The 20,842-nt window shown below is 37.6% G+C and overlaps 1 protein-coding gene across 1 annotated transcript in view; it reads left to right on the forward strand.

Annotated features, from left to right (window-relative positions):
• Window positions 1-18,671, forward strand: part of LOC108682264 (tyrosine-protein phosphatase Lar) — a 340,083-nt gene extending 321,412 nt beyond the window's left edge. The window contains exons 31-50 of the mRNA XM_047879960.1: window positions 811-922; window positions 1,452-1,668; window positions 2,183-2,373; window positions 2,965-3,119; window positions 3,509-3,551; window positions 3,928-4,154; window positions 5,444-5,777; window positions 6,325-6,392; window positions 7,182-7,314; window positions 8,211-8,435; window positions 9,233-9,387; window positions 10,213-10,336; window positions 11,591-11,749; window positions 13,195-13,373; window positions 13,866-13,992; window positions 14,524-14,634; window positions 15,221-15,289; window positions 15,820-15,920; window positions 16,581-16,716; window positions 17,321-18,671. Of these exons, the coding sequence (XP_047735916.1) occupies window positions 811-922; window positions 1,452-1,668; window positions 2,183-2,373; window positions 2,965-3,119; window positions 3,509-3,551; window positions 3,928-4,154; window positions 5,444-5,777; window positions 6,325-6,392; window positions 7,182-7,314; window positions 8,211-8,435; window positions 9,233-9,387; window positions 10,213-10,336; window positions 11,591-11,749; window positions 13,195-13,373; window positions 13,866-13,992; window positions 14,524-14,634; window positions 15,221-15,289; window positions 15,820-15,920; window positions 16,581-16,716; window positions 17,321-17,389 (2,935 nt within the window). The 3' untranslated portion in view covers window positions 17,390-18,671. The remainder of the gene's footprint in view (window positions 1-810; window positions 923-1,451; window positions 1,669-2,182; window positions 2,374-2,964; window positions 3,120-3,508; window positions 3,552-3,927; window positions 4,155-5,443; window positions 5,778-6,324; window positions 6,393-7,181; window positions 7,315-8,210; window positions 8,436-9,232; window positions 9,388-10,212; window positions 10,337-11,590; window positions 11,750-13,194; window positions 13,374-13,865; window positions 13,993-14,523; window positions 14,635-15,220; window positions 15,290-15,819; window positions 15,921-16,580; window positions 16,717-17,320) is intronic.
• Window positions 18,672-20,842: the final 2,171 nt, after the last annotated feature.

Consider the following 20,842-nt stretch of genomic DNA (forward strand, 5'->3'; position numbering starts at 1 on the left):
CATTCATATTTATTGAGTTATTCATATAACATAATATAGCATTGCCTCAAATTCATTGAGGCAATCGTAAAGCGCCTGAGACACTGTTGGTGCCTGAGTGTAAGATGTATTTCCCTTCTGCTTCAGCGGCCATCAAGAAACAGCAAATTATTGCATGCAATGTGTACTAAATTACCGCATTATGTATTAATTTGGTGCAATAAGTATCATGATATATATGTACTAAGTTCCTGTAATATGTGGTAAATTACATTAATATCTACTAAGTTACTGAAATATGTACTAAGTTACCGTAATATGTACTAGTAAATAACTGCATTACGTAAAAATATAAAAATTTGGTGCAATATGTATGATGATATATATGTAGTACATTACTGTAATATGTCCTAAGTTACTGCAATATTTACTAAATTACTGTAATATGCACCAAGTTACTGCAATATGTACTAAGTTACTGTAATTTGTACCAAGTTACTGCAATATGTACTAAGTTACTGTAATTTGTACCAAGTTACTGTAATTTGTACCAAGTTACTGTAATTTGTACCAAGTTACTGCAATATGTACTAAGTTACTGTAATTTGTACCAAGTTACTGCAATATGTACTAAGTTACTGTAATTTGTACCAAGTTACTGCAATATGTACTAAGTTACTGTAATTTGTACCAAGTTACTGCAATATGTACTAAGTTACTGTAATTTGTANATAAGGTATTGAACCCCTCCTCCTCCATCAGGCTTAACCCCCTCCTCCATCAGGCTTAACCCCCAGCAATACAAGGTACTAAACCCTCCTCCCCCATCAGGCTTAACCCCCAGCAGTACGAGGTACTGAACCCCTCCCCCATCAGGCTTAACCCCCAGCAATACAAAGTACTAAACCCCTCCTACATCAGGCTTAACCCCCAACAATACAAGGTACTAAACCCCCTCCTCCCCCATCAGGCTTAACCCCCAGCAGTACAAGTTACTGAACCCCTCCCCCATCAGGCTTAACCCCCAGCAGTACAAGATACTGAACCCCTCCTCCCCCATCAGGCTTAACCCCCAGTAGTACAAGGTATTTAACCCCTCCCCCATCAGGTTTTTTTATCGAGGTTAGAAAAAATAATATTTTCTCATCCAGATGATCGAATATGTATATTTTTTTCGTTTAATTTCAGAATGACAATATTGATGTAATACTTAAAACTTCCTGGTGGTTTTAAAAAGTTAATGTTTTTTTCTGTCATTGGAGATTCTAGATTATTAGACCATTCATTGGCAGCCTCCACGCGCTTTTCCAGGCCACTTATATGTTCGGCTTCTAAGATCTTATAATGTTTAGATTGTTGGAACAAAGATTATCTTTTCTGCATGTGACGTTTTTTTCCAGGTCTCTTATATCTTCGGCTTCTAAGATTTTATAATATTTATATTGTTACAATAAAGATTATCTTTTCTGCAGGTTACTTACTCGGCTTACAAAGAATTCGTAGACGCTCGAGGCGTGACGCAAGTGCACGAGTTCAAAGCACAACCAAAAGTTGTAGGATCGCGTCAGTACAGCTACGTCATCGAAGATCTTCGTCCCTTTACAACCTACACCGTCAACGTGACGGCCGTACCGAGCACTGACGACTACAGACCTCCTGCCAGGATAACTGTCACTACTCAGATGGCTGGTAAGTTGCTTAAGAGGCGACGTGATAAAATCTTTTGATGCTTAATTGAAGTGAAGCCTAGTTCTGGTGATACTTGTTTGCGGCCAATTATTATTTAATGACCCTGCCGCCCAATTATTTTTAACTATCATCACTGACTCGTAAGTGTTCGAAGTAAAATAAAACACCAGAGTAATTAAGATTTCATTTTTTCCACTAATTCAGTTTTTGATATGTATTCGCTAAGATTCAAACTTGGGAGATTTAGCTACTAATTTCAGAAGCTCCTGCCGTTAGCTAATTTTATTTGAGATTGATTGAGCTTGTTGAATGCCCCTATTCTTTTTTGGTGCAACTTGAATTCGATGTGTGGAAATTTAGCAATACGTGTTTTAATTTTTTTGAACTCGAGGTTATAGAACGGAAAATGAATCTTTCTGAACATTTATTGAGCAGTTTGCCTCATATTTTCTTTCTGACAATCTCTTCGCTATTCGTATATATTCTTGTGTCTAACTCGTTCTTTTATTTACAGCTCCGCAACCCATGGTGAAGCCTGACTTCTACGGCGTGAAGGGTCCCCACGAGATCGCCATGATCTTGCCCCAGGCCTCTGAAGAGTACGGCCCCATCGCCCACTACTACCTCGTCGTGGTACCTGAAGAACCCTCCACGCCAACCTCGAAGTTCACATTCAAGCAGCCTGATCAGTACATGACAGACGATGTGAGCTGTGCTAATGTATTTTGTTGCTGTCAAGTTCACATTCAAGCAGCCTGATCAGTACATGACAGACGATGTGAGATGTGCTAATGTATTTTGTTGCTGTCAAGTTCACATTCAAGCAGCCTGATCAGTACATGACAGACGATGTGAGATGTGCTAATGTATTTTGTTCCTTTCAATCAGAAACAGTACCTATCGCTAATTTTGTTTCACGAATATTTTGGTATGTTATTTCACGAGGATTGCCAATAACTTCAATCAAATGAAATTTTTTACGTTACAAATTAAAATTTGGTTCTACCATTTGAACTTATTAAATTATATTATTTTGTTTTCTTCTCTTTGTTCATAGAAAATTTTAGTTGTGTTCTCAGGCTGCCTGGAATAATTGATTGTTTTTCATTTCTCTACCCACGATCTTGACCTGACACATTAAAATGTTCATGACGCTTGCTATGTGTGAGTTTCATGATACACAAAATCTGTTATTTTCTAGCTAATGGCCACGCCCTTGACCTTAGAAATAAAAATCTTATGTTTTCCAGCTGATGACACCTTGACATGACAAATAAAAATGTTCATGTTTTCCAGCTGATGGCGAACAAGGCAGGCAATAAGGAAGCCTTGGCAGAAGGCCCGTACATCGCGGCCAAGTTCATGCATCGCAGCATCCCTTACTCCTTCAGCCTCGGCGACGGCAGGATTAAGGGGGGATTCAAGAACAGACCGCTGCAGAAAGATAAAAAGTCAGATTTTATCGGGTTTGATAGAAGAATTAATACGGTTGATGCCAGACTATATGAATTTGATGCTGGAATATATACGGTTAATAGCAGATTATATACGGTTGATAGAAGAATATATACGGTTGATGTGAGACTATATATGGTTGATGCGGGAATATATACGGTTGGTTGAAGAATATATCGGCTTACGTAATAGCAGAATATATACGGTTGATAGTAGAATATATATGGTTGATGCTAGAATATATACGGCTGATAGAAGAATATATAGGGCTTATAGAAGAATACTCCAAATAGAATGTAGAAAATAAATACCTACACAGCTTATTCGGATGACGAAAATTTCGTTTGTTATTAATATAATGTTTTAATGATGTACCATTTCGCAGATACAAGATATTCGTTCGGGCTGTGGTCGACACTCCAGGACGTGTGAGTGTTTTTGTGCTTTCAAGTGCTATGTAGTTTATCTCGACCATAGCTTAACAAGGAAGTGACAGTCTTGAAGAATTATTACAGAGTTTTCTATTGTATACAGAATCTTCCTTCATATTTATGAAAATATTCTCATGTTTCTTGTTCGCGTTACTTGGCATTTCAAGTAACTTTTCCTCTATTCGTAGGTATTACTTCTTTTATTATTTTTTTCGATCTATATCATATTTCGTAATTCACAACAATGTTTTTTTTTTGGAAATTTCCGGTTTACTCGTGATTTATCAGTATTATAATAATATTTATTAATATAATAAACAATGGTTTCTACTCCGCCATTTCCATGATTTTCATTCGGGCTTGATTTTTGCAGCACCTGTACACGTCCTCGCCGTTTTCGACGCTCATTTCACTGGACATGAGACCTGCCCCGACCGGAGACCTGCCGTCTCGGCCCAACCCCTTCCAGCCGAACCACTCGAGCGACCTGTCGGTGCCGCGGTCGCCCTCACACCCTCAGACCCTGATGATAGTGGGACCCCTCATAGGGGCGGTCGTGCTCGTCGTCATCTGCCTCTTCTGCTTCCTTTTCGTCTGGAAGTAAGTTTTGTTTTTAACTAAATTTAATGAATTTAATTTTAATCGTCATCTGCCTCTTCTGCTTCCTCTTCGTGTAGAAGTGAGTTTTGTTTTTAACTAAATTTAATGAATTTAATTTTAATCGTCATCTGCCTCTTTTGCTTGCTCTTCGTCTGGAAGTAAGTTTCTTCGTCGCGAGTGTTTATCTTTGAATTTTGAATCTCGAAATTTGCTTTATCTAAGTTTAATGAATTTAATTTTGATACGTGTTTAATGTTGAATTTTGAATCCCTGAATTAGCTTTAACTAAATTTAATGAATTTTATTTAAGTACACATGCATTTTATAAATTGACTTTCTATATTTGAATTTTGAATCACTGTACACTCTCATTTAAGAACAAAAATTATATAATATTGCAAGGAATCTTTCAACGTAGTTCTGTATAAAATTTCCACTAGCAAATTTTCTAATAGCTTCTATGGTTCTGCCTTCACTTTTTCTCAGTCGAGTCTACGTAGAATAATTATCTTTCTGTGGTAAATTTGAGATCTATGTCCATTGCTTGATTATATTGACATTGACGATTTGACTGAGTTATCCATCTTAGAGACTGTGAACCTTTCCACTGCAGGACCACAAGGTTGACACATTCTAACCTGTTGAAGTATTCAAATGAGTCAGCTGCAAAATCCTTCTCATGAATCAATATTTTGATGTGTGAAAAACATTCTCGTAGTGTGACCAATTAATAACCGATCATTAAACTCGATTTAACCTTAACAAATAATCAAGAAAATAATTATTTAGAAGCGGTTCTACCAGTTCATTTTTTAATGATCGTATGTGCAAAATTCACATAAACTTGCGTTCTATATAGAACATTTTTCCATCCATACTACAGAGACAACAAACAGTGGGGAAAAACTTGTGATTCTGGCAATTACTTCAGAATTGAAAATCAAAGCAGCTTCTGCGTTATTTCACTAAAAGTGGCCTTTTAAATTAAAAGGGGTCGTTGTCTTAAAAAACCTGTGCGTTATTTCACTAGAAGTGGTCTTTTAAAGTGATTGCTGTCTTAAGAAACCTGTTATTTTTTATCCACTTTTCACCAAAGGAGCCTTTTTATTGTGGCTGCAGGCTTAAAAATATAACTCAGTACTCACTGCAGTGTGTGACAGAGAGCGCATTTTCTCGTCGACGAAAACGTGAAGTCACGGACAGACAGACAGACGGACATGGCGAGCACAATAATGCATTTTTTCATAAATGAGAAAATGCGCTAAAAACTGTTATTTTTTGTCCACCAGACGACGTCGTCAGCCGAAAATTCCCGACCAAAGCCAAGTGACCAAACCTCTTATGGCGGACCTCGGTGGCATGGGCGGCGTGGGTGCTAGTGTGGTGGCTGGAAGTGGTCCAGCCTCAGCCCACGGCACACTTAACAGCGTTAAAGGCGTCAGTCTGGGCAGCAGTGGCAATGGTTTAATGATGAACGGACCTTCTGACCCCGTCGAGTTACGACGTCTCAACTTCCAGACGCCAGGCATGATGAGTCATCCCCCGGTGCCCGTCCAGCAGCTCGCTGACCACATCGAGGCTCTTAAGGCCAACGATAACCTCAAGTTCTCACAGGAGTACGAGGTGAGTACAGCAACGATGTTTACTTAATTTTAAGGACTTTGGTGATGTTGGTGGTGATTTTGTTGTTAAAGTTGTTGATGATGTCGTTGATGGTGTTGTTAGTGATGATGCTCTTAAGGCTAACGATAACCTCAAGTTCTCGCAGGAGTACGAGGTGAGTGCGCGACAAGGATGCTTAGTTAAGAGCCTTGGTCATGTTGGTGGTCATTTTGTTGATGATGTCGTTGATTGTGTTGTTAGTGATGATGCTGGTGATTTTTTTGTTACTGTTTGTAGTGATATTGATGATGTAGCTGTTTATGATGTTAGAGCGCGGTTAAATCAGGCCTTCTCGAAGGAGAGAATCACCGTTCGTATCGAAATTCGTGAGTGGGAACGTTAGTGATGACGTAAACCGTTACCGACGTTAGTGATGTCGGAACCGTTACAGACGTAGGGGATGCTGGACCTGGCAGTGACAGAAGTTATTGCATGGCGAAGTGTATAACGCGTACGTTGAGCTTGAATTCAGACAAAACATTTTCTAATCGCATCATTTTATTTGCAGTCGATCGACCCTGGGCAGCAGTTCACGTGGGACAACAGCAACTTGGATGTCAACAAACCCAAGAACAGGTGAGTTATTTGTATTCTTTTATGTGAATTCTAAATCTGATTTCAGTTTGACATTATTTAAAATTATCTCTTTTATTAAAAATAACTGCAAGAATAATTTCTATAGCTAAATAAAAGTATAAAAATAATTGATAGAGTTAAAAGGCAGATACAAGTTAACAACTATCGATATATGAAGGGAAAATTTTATCCAGGATAACGTGAAAGAGTGCGTGCTTTCGAAACCTGGTGAGCATAAATAAATAACTATTTAAAACACGAATGCTACAATTGTAACATTCCATAATGCAGCAAATTAAGTACGACCAGCTAACTCTGCCACATTATGTGGCTAATTCTGGCGTGTCGAAGTTTATTCCTGATAAAAAGCTAAAGCCATACATAATAATATTAGGTCAGCCGGAACTGTGCAAAATTATTTGTACAGAATCAGTAGAGCTGGTCAGACTGTCAGCATCAACGCAACTTATCGCTGAAGCTAACATCTTATCTTAGTTTACCCAGCTTCTCTTACAAACTTTTAGTTATCTTAGCATAATATTCATTTTTAGATACAAGTAGGGGATTCAAATTAACTTAAATCACACAACCCAAAATAATTTTGTATTCTTAGCATCGCCGCACAAACGTAGCGCAGATAAATCAAATTCGGACACCATAATTCATTCTTAAATTCTATTTACCTATATCAATTAACATCTAATATGATTTATTAAGGGCTATAACACACTGGAACCGTTACAAAGTCATTGTAAAAACAGTTAAAACACGATTTATTTATGTCAACAGGTACGCGAACGTGATAGCTTACGATCATTCACGCGTGACGCTGCAGCCCATCGACGGTATCGTCGGCAGCGACTACATCAACGCTAACTTCTGTGATGGATACAGGAAGCCTAACGCCTACATCGCTACTCAGGTCTGTACGATGCTCTACACTCTCATCAATAACCTGGATTGAAGTTAATAAATCGGTATTAAAATAAATACTTTCGTACTGAAATCAATATATTCCTATTGAAATCAAAACATGTGCATTGAAATCAATACATTTGTAATAAAATCAATTCATGCGTATTGTAATCAATGCATTCGTATTGGAATCAATATATTGGTATTGTAATCAATACATTTTTATAGAAATCTATACATTTGTATAGAAATCAATACATGCGTATTGATTACAATACATGCGTATTAAAATCAGTACATCCGTATTGAAATACTGTTGATAAATTCAGATCTGTGCTAAAGCTTGAGTCTTCTCGATAAATTCTTTCATGGACATAATTTTAGTTAATGCAAGAATTGAAATTTTTCGAGAACGTCTATCTGTGAGCATTTTAATTTCTGCATAAATGTTCATTTATTCAGCAATAATGTTATAAGTCATGAAGCTACTTAAACATTAATTCTTTATTGGATCGCTTCTGATGATGGTTATTTTGAATTTTCTGTTCTTCCTTCTTGCTATCGTCGAATTTCTCTTTGTTTTTCATACGAGAAACTCAAATAAAATCTCACGTACTTGTCCTCACGAGAATTGAATTTTTCTATTTTCTGCATTGCAATTAAAAGAATTGCATAAAAGTGCAGTGCGTTCCTAGGGTCCTTTGCCGGAGACGTTCGGTGATATCTGTAGTTTAAAATTCTTAATTCAAAATTTGTTATTTCTTTCAAAACCACTGCTTTTGTAGAGGGACCTTTGCCGGAGACGTTCGCTGATTTCTGAAGTTTGAAATTTTTTTTTTCAAACGGAAATATTTTTTTTATTTAAAATTTGGAATTTCTTTCAAAACTTCACTTCTTCTGTAGGGACCTTTACCGGAGACGTTCGGTGATTTCTGGAGGATGTGTTGGGAGCAAGGCTCCACCACCCTCGTGATGATGACCAAACTAGAGGAGAGAACCCGCATCAAGTGTGACCAATATTGGCCCAGTCGCGTGTCCCAGACCGAGGCATACAACAGCATGCAGGTCACCCTCACCGACGTCCAGGAGCTGGCCACCTACACCGTCCGTACATTTCAGCTTCAGAAGGTGATTTTCTTGATATTCTTACAGAAATTCATACTTGATAAATAGAGAAAATGCTATTCTTGCAGAAATTTATACTGGATACATAGAGAAAATAGGACAATACGCCATTTAAGCTCCAGAAGGTGATTTTCTTGCTATTCTTACAGAAATTTATAGTTGATAAATAGAGAAGATAGGACATTATGCCATTCCAGCTTCAGAAGGTGACTTTATTGCTATTCCTGCAGAAATTCATACTTGATAAATAGAGAAAATAGGACAATATGCCATTTCAGCTTCAGAAGGTGATTTTCTTGCTATTCTTACAGAAATTCATACTTGATAAATAGAGAAAATAGGACAATATGCCATTTCAGCTTCAGAAGGTGATTTTCTTGCTATTCTTACAGAAATTCATACTTGATAAATAGAGAAAATAGGACAATATGCCATTTCAGCTTCAGAAAGTGACTTTCTTGCTATTCTTATAGAAAATCATACTTGATAAATAGAGCAAATAAGACAAAAAATCAATTAAATAATATGATCTTTTGGCGCGTAGGCTAGAGAGTTATAATAATTTATTATTTTTTGGAAAAATGTTCATTCAGGATTGATGTAATCGTGGGAAGAGATTTCTATTATTGATTGATCTTTTAAAAATAGTAAATTCAGTAAATTAAAGCATCAAAGTTTATTGATTTCTTTTCCGCGCTCAGATTTCAATTATTGAGTGATTGAACATTTAAATTTTAAAAAATAGTAACATCAATAAATTACGAGCATTAAAATCAATTGATTCATTTTACCGCGCGCAGATGGGAGGTCTGGAACGTCGTGAGATCCGGCAGTTCCAGTTCACGGCTTGGCCGGACCACGGCGTGCCCGACACACCCACGCCCTTCTTGACGTTCCTGCGCCGTGTGAAGCAGTGCAATCCTGTCGACAGCGGCCCCATCGTCGTACACTGCAGGTAATTTAATGTTGAATTATGTTAAAACTGAAATTTTTATTTACCTTATTTACTTCGATGTGTAAGAATTTTATTTTTAATTAGTTAGAACTTGAATTTGCATTTACGTTATTTTTTTTTAGTTATTTTTTACTATATTGTATTTTTAATTAGTTAGAACTTGAATTTGTATTTACGTTATTTACTTCAATGTGTAAGGATTTTAATTTGAATTATATTAGCACTGAAATTTTTATTTACTTTATTTACTTCAATGTGTAAGAATTGCATTTGAATTGTGCTAGAACTGAAATTTTTTTTACTTCGATGTGTAAGAATTTCATTTTGTTCAGAAATTTGTACTGCAGGTCACTTAATGTTGAATTATGTTAGAATTGAAATTTTTACTTCTATGTGTAAGAATTTCATTTTTAATTATGTTAGAACGGAAATTTGTATTTACTTCAATGCGTAAGAATTATATTTGAATTATTTTAGTGCGTAAATTTTTATTTACTCCAATGCGTAAGAATTTCACTTGAATTAGTATATAATGTTAGAACTGAAACTTTTATTTACTTCTGTGTGTAAGAATTTCATTGGAATTATGTTAGAACTGAAATTTTTTCACGTCTAGTGTAAGAACTTCAATTTGTGCAGAAATTTTCATTTAGTCTGAAATTCATGTTTAATTCTAATTTGTGAAACTATTAAGAGAAGTGTTTCCCCGGCACATTTCTCTTGTGCATTAATAAAGAACAATTTTATTTCATTTCCAGTCAATATGATAAGATTATTTCAGAAATAGGAAGCAGGTTCTAAATATTAATAATTGAAAATTTGCAGTGCTGGTGTGGGTCGGACTGGCGCGTTCATCGTGATAGACGCGATGCTGGAACGCCTCAAGCTCGAGCGCACCATCGACATCTACGGCCACGTGACATGTCTCAGGGCGCAACGTAACTACATGGTGGGTGCCTGCTCTTACAAGCTCAGTCATGATGACTAAATATGATGATTTGTATTTAGTTTCATACAATCTCAGTGATGATGACTAAATATGACGATTTGTATTTAGTTTTTTACAGTCTCAGTGATAATGACTAAATATGTAGATTTGTATTTAGTTTCATGCAATCTCAGTGATGATGACTAAATATGATGATTTGTATTTAGTTTCATACAATCTCGGACTCTCGGTGATGATAACTAAATACGATGATTTGTATTCAGTTTAATAGAATCTCAGTGATGACGAGCCTGAATGTGAAATCAGTGATTCAAGATAATGTAGGTATGATCTCTGATACATTATATGTAAGATATAATATGATCTCTGATGTAATTATGATTTACTGTATTCGATTTATCGTCCTCACCGCCGCTTGTATGGGCTGATGGAAATATGTAATCTTGTATTAAATTCACTGATGTATAATTGTATACTAAAGAGGTTTAAGAGATTGTTGCACCGGTGATTTCAGATGAATTTCATATGTGCAATTTAATTGTAGACGTTTGCTCTGTACTGACGACATCGTTAATTTCACTTCCATTCTAAAAATTTAAGCAAACCAATCGTCTCTGAATAGTTTAATGTTTAGAATAGTATTAATAGTGAAATTTTAGAAATATGTAATAATTAATAAATTATTTAAGCAATTTAATAAAAAATTGCTCATGCAATTAATCTGGCATGAAATGCAAACCAAGAACCAGAGCAACTAACCATGCTGAATGAAATAAAATTCTGGCCGAATGAAAATGAACAGGGAAGAGCAATTCCTGATGTCCCTGTGAGACATGTAATTCTACAATGTCGCGTTGGAATTCATTGGTATTCACTCGGTAAATTTAACTTAGAAATTCCTCCAAGTTCAGTAAGATAAAACTTTCGATTTTATAATAAATTTAAATTCGGAGTCACCCTTTGTATTTATTGAAGTATACACAATCTTATTTTGATCTCTACGGGAATGTTATCCCTTGGTGCCTCTGAACCAGTATAAATGTAGAGAAATAATCTCACTGTATTAATTATTAATTAATTAATGAATTAAGGTGCAAACGGAGGACCAGTACATGTTCATTCACCTGAACCATTATATATGTAGAGAAATAATCTCACTTTATTAATTATTAATTAATGAATTAAGTCGCAAACGGAAGACAATAAATGTAGAGAAATAATTTCGCTGTAGTAATTAATAATTATTTAATTAAGGTACAAACGGAGGACCAGTACATGTTCATTCACGACGCTCTGCTCGAGGCGATCGTAGCGGGCAGCTCAGAGGTGGCGGCGCGAGCGCTACACGCGCACATCCAGCGCCTGCTGCAGCCTGCCGACGACAACACAACGGCTATGGAGGCTGAGTTTAAGGTTAGCCTTAAGGCTATAATATCATTGAATGATAATAAAATAAATGATGAAGGTAATAAGGTAAAAGACTAATAAGGTAAAGCTAAAAGGCTTAGGTAAAACGGTTGCAGCCTGCCGACGACAACACAACGGCTATGGAGGCGGAGTTTAAGGTTAGCCTTAAGGCTGTGATATCATTGAATGATAATAAAATAAATTATAAAGGTAATAAAGTAAAAGACTAATAAGGTAAAGGTAAAAGGCTTAGGTAAAACGGTTGCAGCCAAGCGATGCAACACAACGGCTATGGAGGCGGAGTTTAAGGTTAGCCTTAAGGCTGTGATATCATTGAATGATAATAAAATTAATGATAAATATCATTGAATGATAATAAAATAAAGGATAATTATCATAGAATGATACCTCAAGTAGTACGTGCTCAAAACTCGTTTAACGGGTTAACCCTAACCTAACCTAACGGTTAACCCTCTACCGCCGTGTGTCACTCTCCGGGAACATAACTTTCAGCTTAAATTATACGTAAACTATTGAGTGTAGCAACCTGAGGACGTTTGTACGCAACAGAGAACATTTTAAAGTTGTCGTACGTGGCGGCAACCATCAGTGCAAGTCATTTTGCGCTCACTAGAACGTATCCTTTTTGGGAAGTAGGCTTGTGACAATATTGCTCCGGTTACTCGTGTCAGGCAGTAGAGGGTTAAAGACAACAACCCAAGGCCATGCTGAAAGCATTACCTTTTATGGCGACCGAGCACCGCCCACCAGCGATACCGAAAAATTACTACTGAACTTATTATTGAACTTATTGAACTTATTATTATATTATTGAACTTATTATGGAACTTATTGGTAATTGAACTTATAAAAAATGACAGGATTTTTGGAACCATCAGTTTGAATTACGGGATTATGATAAATGACTGGATTTTTGGAACCACGAGTTGTCTGAATTACGGGATTAGAAATCAAGATTGAGTCGCCGAACCAACTTGGCGGATAACTTTGTCATACTGAGAGCCCTGCTATTACATCTTAAGCCTAGTATTATATATGTTCAATAAATAATTTTGTGTTTCATATAATAGCCCTGTTATTCCGTGGGAGTAATTTGACCGTACTTGCATTATTATCATCAGTTGAAATATTTTGTTTTAATCTTAGGTTGACGATTGCCAAGAAATGTCACTACGCTAGTAAACCTGTATAAAAAGTTCTTTATATGAACCCTTTTTTGATGTTAATGCCTTTTTAGCGCATTTTCTCATTTATGGAGAAAAGGCGCTATTGTGCTCGTCATGTTCGTCTGTCCGTGACTTCACGTTTTCGTCGACGAGAATTGTGCTCGTCATGTCCGTCCGTGACTTCATGTTTTCGTCTTTTCGTCGACGAGAAAATGCGCTCTCTGTCACTCACTGCACTGAGTACTGAGTTATATTTTTTCGCAGCGTTTGGCTAACATCAAGGCCCAGCCCTCGCGCTTCGTGAGCGCAAACCTCGCCGTGAACAAGTTCAAGAACCGTCTCGTGAACATCCTGCCTTATGAGAGCACTCGCGTCTGCCTGCAGCCTCTGCGTGCCACTGAGGGATCTGACTACATCAACGCCAGCTTCATTGATGGATACAGGTGGGTACAGCCCTACATCAACGTACAGCACTACATCAACGCTAGCTTCATTGATGGATACAGGTGAGTACAGCACTACATCAACGCCAGTTTCATTGATGGATACAGGCGAGTACAGCCCTACATCAACGTACAGCAGCACTACATCAACGCCAGCTTCATTGATGGATACAGGTGAGTACGGCACTACATCAACGCCAGCTTCATTGATTTATAAATGCGTCTTTACTGCTGTTCAGTGGTGTTTACCGTTGACGTTTCCACTGAAAACATTTCTTAAAAATTTCTGATGCCAAGTGAAATTGATGGACACTACCTATGCGTGTTGAAATGAAGCTTGGTGCAAGAGCATGCATCCGAGTAAAAAACGTCTTAAACAAACTTTTCGGGCAAACTTATTCATAACTCCATCTGAATGGCTAATGCAAATGAATATTGATCATTTTAATGGTAGATCTGGTAACAGAGATGTAAAGTTGAAGTGTCGTGCAGGTATCGGTGCGCCTACATCGCGACTCAAGGGCCGCTACAGGAGACCATAGACGACTTCTGGCGCATGTTGTGGGAGCACAACTCTACCATCGTCGTCATGCTAACTAAACTGAAGGAACTCGGACGGGTTAGTTTATTATTATAAACTTAGCCTTTAGGATCCTTTTTAGCGCATTTTCTCATTTATGAAGAAAAAATGCATTATTGTGCTCGCCATGTCCGTCTGTCTGTCTGTCTCTCTGTCTGTCTGTCCGTCCGTGACTTCATGTTTTCGTCGACGAGAAAATGCGCTCTCTGTCACTCACTGCAGTGAGTACCGAGTTATATTTTTTATTATTCTTGTTATCATTTGTTTTGTTGCGATGTGCAGGCTTGGCCTTGAGGGTAAAGTTAAACTAAAGTGAGATAATTCATTGCGCATATTATTATGACTTGGATCCCGTGATAATTTTCTTCAAAAATCTGTATTCGGCAACAGTTATTCTAGAATGGAGAAATCACCAGCTTCAGCCAGTGAATTAAGCCTTACAATTTCTAATACATATCGAATTTGCAGTAAGGTATTTGTAATAAAATTGTTCATAACCTGCGATGCTTTGCAAAACTCTCAGGTTTCGGTGTTTAGTAAGTCATTTAATGACGATTTCATTCATTGCAGGACAAGTGTTCTCAGTATTGGCCCAACGATCGTTCCCAGCGCTACCAGTTCTTCGTGGTCGACCCCTTGACTGAGTACAACATGCCTCAGTACATCCTGCGGGAGTTTAAGGTACATTCGCTGCTTTATCGGCTAATTGTTAGTCATTTGTTAGGCTGTAAATTGCAGTTCGGGTCATTACAGTAAAATTATCTTGGCACCGTGTACGGACAATCGAAGAATGCGGAAAATTATTATCTTCATTGCAAATGAATCATTTTTATCGAGTTAATTTGGGTGCGGGATTTAAATTCAATTTACGATATTTTCAATTTGAGTGAAATTTAATAAATGCATGAAAAATTTAGTCTCTAATATTAAACTAAGTTGACGTGGAGGAAAAAAAATCATCACTTATAGGCAAAGGAAAAAACACCTGGTGGCATAAAATGAAGACCAACAATAGGATTTGATTTCTTGTAGACTAACATTGGTTGCGTATGATGGTAACATGCGTAGCAAGTCATCTGCGATTCAATTCTGTCGGGAACTTGGCACCTGACTAGTTTTTAAATTGGCGCATTTTTATTGTGATCAATAGTGTTATCAGTGATGTATAGAACACGTGTGACTTGCCGTCATGATAGTGATGAATCGCAATGATGAAGTTTGGATTAAAATTCCCAGTTTCTCAGCGTAATGACATGATTTTCTCCAGGTGACGGACGCCCGTGACGGACAATCGCGCACCATCCGTCAATTCCAGTTCATCGAGTGGCCGGAACAGGTGAGGCTAGAACCTGCCTATTGTCCGACCGCACTAAATATTAACTGTCGATAAATTTTACCTAGCTAGTTTGCTAATTTATCATGAAAATGCACTCAAAACTCTGCATAATATAAATAGTGGACCCCTTACCTACTCACACTTTGTATGAACCCGCCGAAGCAGTGATGGATTCAACACGCATATTCTCAGTCAATCCTAACACAACCGTATAAATATAAATTATATGACCGGTATAAATAATTATGTGACCGCAAATAACCAGCGACTGCTTAATTAAATGCGAAATACGTCAATCTTCGTCTTTTACTTACCATTTTTCTTTTCCCTTTCTGTCCTCCTCGGGCCACCTCGTGTTTTTCACATATCTTTCCTAGTAGTAACCAATCCACCCATTAACTATCTTTTATGGTTATTACATCAATTGTTACGACATCATGGTAAATTTTCGGTTCTATCCTTTTTATTTGGCACCATGAAAATATTGCCTATGTAAATTCACTATTGTAATGACTGTTTTTATGATATAGGGAGTCCCGAAGACTGGCGAAGGCTTCATCGACTTCATCGGCCAAGTGCATAAAACCAAAGAGCAGTTCGGGCAGGACGGGCCCATTACAGTGCACTGCAGGTGAGGCTGATATGGAATTACCTACCAGACATCTGACGTTGAAATAACGTCGAGCGAACGTTTTTTCAACGATATCAAGACGTAAACTCCGTTGTTTCAGCGTTATTTGTCTGGAGGGAATGTAGTTGACGTGTCTCTCGCTTCAAAAGGATTATAGTAGCGGCTGAAAATAACGATTCCATCTTGATTTAAGTCAGTGTTTCTTATTCATATTTTTATATTTCGATTTTTTTTCCTTGGACTGAAGGGTGTAGAGCGGGCAATGCTCTCTTGGCAATTTATAATACGGATTATCTTCAGACTCGTGAATCAAACTATAATAATCTTGGGCCATGACAAATTGAAAATCGCAAAAAGTTCTTTTGGTTAACGAAGAATTTTAGACTTGTGGAGTCATTGAGAATGAGTAATGTTGAAAACGGTAAAACAAAATAAATTATAACCGATATGGTTTGTATCAGTTGCATGCTATTTGTTCCTTAAATTTTCCTCTCAAATAGACAAGTACGTACATGACATGAAATTGAAGCCTTTGTGTGCTTAGATATCGAAATTGAATTTTGGAGTACAAATTAAACCGTCATATGTTAATATAGGTTTATTTTGTATTAAACTTTGTAAAAAAATGTTTTTTTGATACTTATCAATGCGTGTTGACAGTGCGGGCGTGGGGCGCACGGGAGTGTTCATCACGCTGTCGCAGGTGCTGGAGAGGATGCAATACGAGGGCGTCGTAGACCTCTTCCAGACCGTCCGTATGTTGCGCACCCAGCGACCTGCCATGGTGCAGACCGAGGTGAGCGTTCCTGCGACCTGCCATGGTGCAGACCGAGGTGAGGGTACCTGCGACCTGCCATGGTGCAGACCGAGGTGAGGGTACCTGCGACCTGCCATGGTGCAGACCGAGGTGAGCGTACCTGCGACCTGCCATGGTGCAGACCGAGGTGAGGGTACCTGCGACCTGCCATGGTGCAGACCGAGGTGAGCGTACCTGCGACCTGCCATGGTGCAGACCGAGGTGAGCGTACCTGACATGCCATGGTGCAGACCGAGGTGAGCGTACCTGCGACCTGCCATGGTGCTGACCGAGGTGAGGGTACCATCCAGCGACCTGCCATGGTGTAGACCGAGGTTAATTTACAAGTAGCGCGAGTTCAGAAATGATGTATTGCTCAAAATTAGGTACGATTTTTTTTTTCGTTTTGTTTTCCTACTGTGCATGTTGGAGCAATAAAGATAAAGCAGCAGTTCAAATGAATACAATTTAGAATGACCTTCTTTCAAGACATCTATTAAGAAAACTGAAAATTTTCTCGCAAATTAGCAGCAATAGAAAAATTTCAATTGTTCTGGAGTACCTACACGGTTGCATTTCACTTCACACTGACGTGTGTCTGCAGGAGGAATATCGGTTCTGCTACCTGGCTGCCCTCGAGTATCTGGACAGCTTTGACCACTTCGTTGATTGACCAGCCACGGCGCCTAAATCTTTGTGGTCATAACTAACCCGCGGTGCAATGACATCTTCGTGCTTCGTCGTTACTTGATGTGTTGGAACCTTCGCACTGCGATCACACCCTCGGCTTTCTTCGTGAAGTAGAGAAATTAGATAGAGCAACTAAAGAGAGATATACTACATGTGTATGATTTCTCGTGACTCTGACTTAATAATCGAACTGCTATCGATCAGTGTCAATAATATTAATTTGTGCTTTTTAAGTGAGTCGAATCAAAGCGAAGGATTTGGAATGTTGAACAATGACACTTGACGTATGTCAACTTCCTTGTTACCTTTTGTGCACCGAAGAGCCGTGAGTGGCTTGGAAATTTTAATGTTTTGTGGCTGCGAAAAAAAGTGAACTTTTCACGTAAAGACAATCTTGAGTTGAACTGAAGTGAATTAAAAAACAAAAACTTTTCTGCGCTGGCTTGTCAAGGAAATATCTGAGGAGATAAAGTTTGAACTTTATCTCGATCGTAATTGAAACCTTTACATGTGAAGGGTGTTAAGTTAGATAAGAAACGGTTACAGCTTTAATTCTTTCCTTTTAAGTGATTGACGAAGATTAATTCAGCATTGGTCTACATGGGTAATGTAATCATGAGCTTTAGGTATGGTTAAAATGTCTGTCTCGTGTCCGATATAGTGCCTACGTTCTACAAGTTATTTTTATAGAATTTCATAAGTTAGATTTTTTTTAATCTTTGTATTTCTTATTGAATGAAGGGATTTGTTTTTGTCGAGGACATATTTTACGTTACTATCATCTTGCAGGATATAAGTTATGTCCCAAACGATGAATTGAAGCTAAGCTATAAGCGAAAAATAGCTTAGGTAAAAAACTCATAGCTTTATAACTTCGTTGGATTATTAAATAAGGTTGTTGTTTTCACCAATTTGTCTCTGTTTTTAATCAGTATTTTCAAACAACCGTTACTCTATTACTTGTTGCAGGTTTTAAGTTTCTCAACATTCATTAAAGAAATTCTGAAGTTAATTTTAAAGCATTCTTTTCGAAACCCGTGTATAATTTTTCGAAAGTAATAATTTGCAATATCCGGTAACAATTGTATCGTTTTTTATGACAATTTTCAGATATTTTTCATCAGTTATGAACAAGTTCTGGCTAATGGAATTTAACTATGATTACATCGACTGAAATTACCTACTGGCTGGTCATTGCGACTGTTGTATTCAACAGGATTTGGCTCTACACATATTATGTCTAAACCTAAAACATCCTGCTTTGTCTACAGTGAATCAATTATCCTGAGGTGCAAATGAGCGTTAACGGATTTTTAAAATCGCCCATTTTAGCAAACCTAGCCTTCAGTCACCAGGGCCTATACTTTCAAAAAAAGTTAAGAGATCGTAAGTTCATCAGCCAACCATTGACGGCCTTTCAAGCAAAATCCATCGATCGTAGACAAGAAAATAGAGCGTAAGTACTTACGTTCACTTAGCGAGTTTTGAAAGTATGGCCCCTGGAGTCCGTTTGTCGACCTTACAAGGTATTCAAACTTCGCGTCAGCAGTTGCAGGTTGTTAGTGCAAATTTCGAAGGTAATTGAATGTTTTAATTCAATTTATTTACTCGGAATTTATTTTTGAGGCCTAATGAACTATAACGAGAAATAAAACGCGTACGGAATTGAATCGTCTTGTTAAACCCTGCTGGAGTATTGAAAGTTTACATCCTTGACACAACTCGGGGAAGTTGAAGTTCGTTTAGTATTACCATTAAATGTCAACACTTTTGCCATCGTATAATGTAATTAATGTATCACGATTATTGGTCAGTTTTAATCACTGCTCATTATGAGTAATGGATTACACTCAGTTTATATGAGAGCGACTGTGGGAAACTTTTCATACTCCAGGTATCAAATTCAATTTGTGTTTACTATGAAAACCTCGTTTTCACTAAACGGTACTTCTACTTATTGTCAGCCATTATCATTCCTTAATTACCAAGATGAATCTCGGTTTTTCTCTATGCATCGATTTAATTTGCGTAATCTTCGCCTCTACACAATGGTTGTCAAAACCGTGGTCTGCCGATTCGATTAATTTTTAGATGTACTTCTCAAACAGTCGTACTAGTCAGTTAGAAAACATGATTGTATTTATTCCTTGTGGATATTTATGCGCGTTTGTATAACTTTTTTACGGGGTGTTTTCTGAACGTTGATTTAGAGCTTGTATTGAATTCGATTCCCTCATACGTCAGCGCAAAGTTTGTCTATTCACCACTTGCGCTCACTCACCTGTATTCAGTTTAGACTTACCGATCTTGCCAAGTTTCGTTTTCTGGTATTATAGAATTTTCATTAATTCGTGGTTCGCGATCCGTTAAATGTTTGGGTGTATCTGATATTGCAATGCTAGAGGCCTAGAGCTTTGAGTACATATCAGCTGGATACGCGTGATATCTACTGAGCAATATTAGCTATTTGATTTATTTTCTTAATTGTTAAGTTTCATACGTTATTTTAGACCAAAATCTCCAGTTGCTGGATTTAAATGGTCGTGATTTTTTTCCCTTGTTGTAAATTCTATGTTCAACAATGGCCCGTAAGTATTTCTGTTCATTAAATGTATTTCTGCGAATCTTGAACATAATTTTAAATAATTCTTGAATCGTTTCTGACTATTATCGGATTAATGATTAGTCTTCTCATCACACTTTGATAAATCACACTTTCAATTTGAAAGAATCAAAGTGTGATGAGTAATTCAAAGTGTGTATTTTGATTATTAGTCGAAATTCTAACGCCTGAGCTGACTTTTAGTGTAAGCAATGAGATAAAATTGCATTTATAATATGCTTCGGAAGCGGGCAATTTTTGCACGGCTGTGCGTACCAGTCATATCAGAAGAGATTCGTGATTGTGAAGCTCAAGCTTGAATATCTCGAAAGTTCGTAATGTGCCATATCTTGCTGCATGACGGGCATAACATAAGGCAGCTATGGAAGAGTGCAACACAAGGCAGCTATCTACAGCATATGGCAGCTATCTAAGAGTGCAACATGAAGCAGCTATAAAAGATTTCAACATTAGGCAGCTATCTGCAGCATATGGCAGCTATCTAAGAATGCAACATAAATCAGCTATAAATGAAAGATTGCAACACTAGGCAGCTATCTGCAACATACGGCAGCTACGGTATCTGAGAATGCAACATAAAGCAGCTATCTAGGAGTGCAACATAAAGCAGCTATAAAAGATTGCAACATTAGGCAGCTATCTGCAACATATGGCAGCTATCTGAGAGTGCAACACTAGGCAGCTATCTTAGAGTTAAACTTTCGTTGTTTCTATCTACTTCTCTACTAGCTATATCTACTTCTATTTAATTTTTTTTGTAAACATCATATCAACTCTCTCATGAAGCTGACTCTGGGAGCAAGTGTCTATTAC

Source organism: Hyalella azteca, unplaced genomic scaffold, assembly GCF_000764305.2.
Source record: "Hyalella azteca isolate HAZT.00-mixed unplaced genomic scaffold, Hazt_2.0.2 contig4316, whole genome shotgun sequence".
NCBI classification, from domain to species: domain Eukaryota; kingdom Metazoa; phylum Arthropoda; class Malacostraca; order Amphipoda; family Hyalellidae; genus Hyalella; species Hyalella azteca.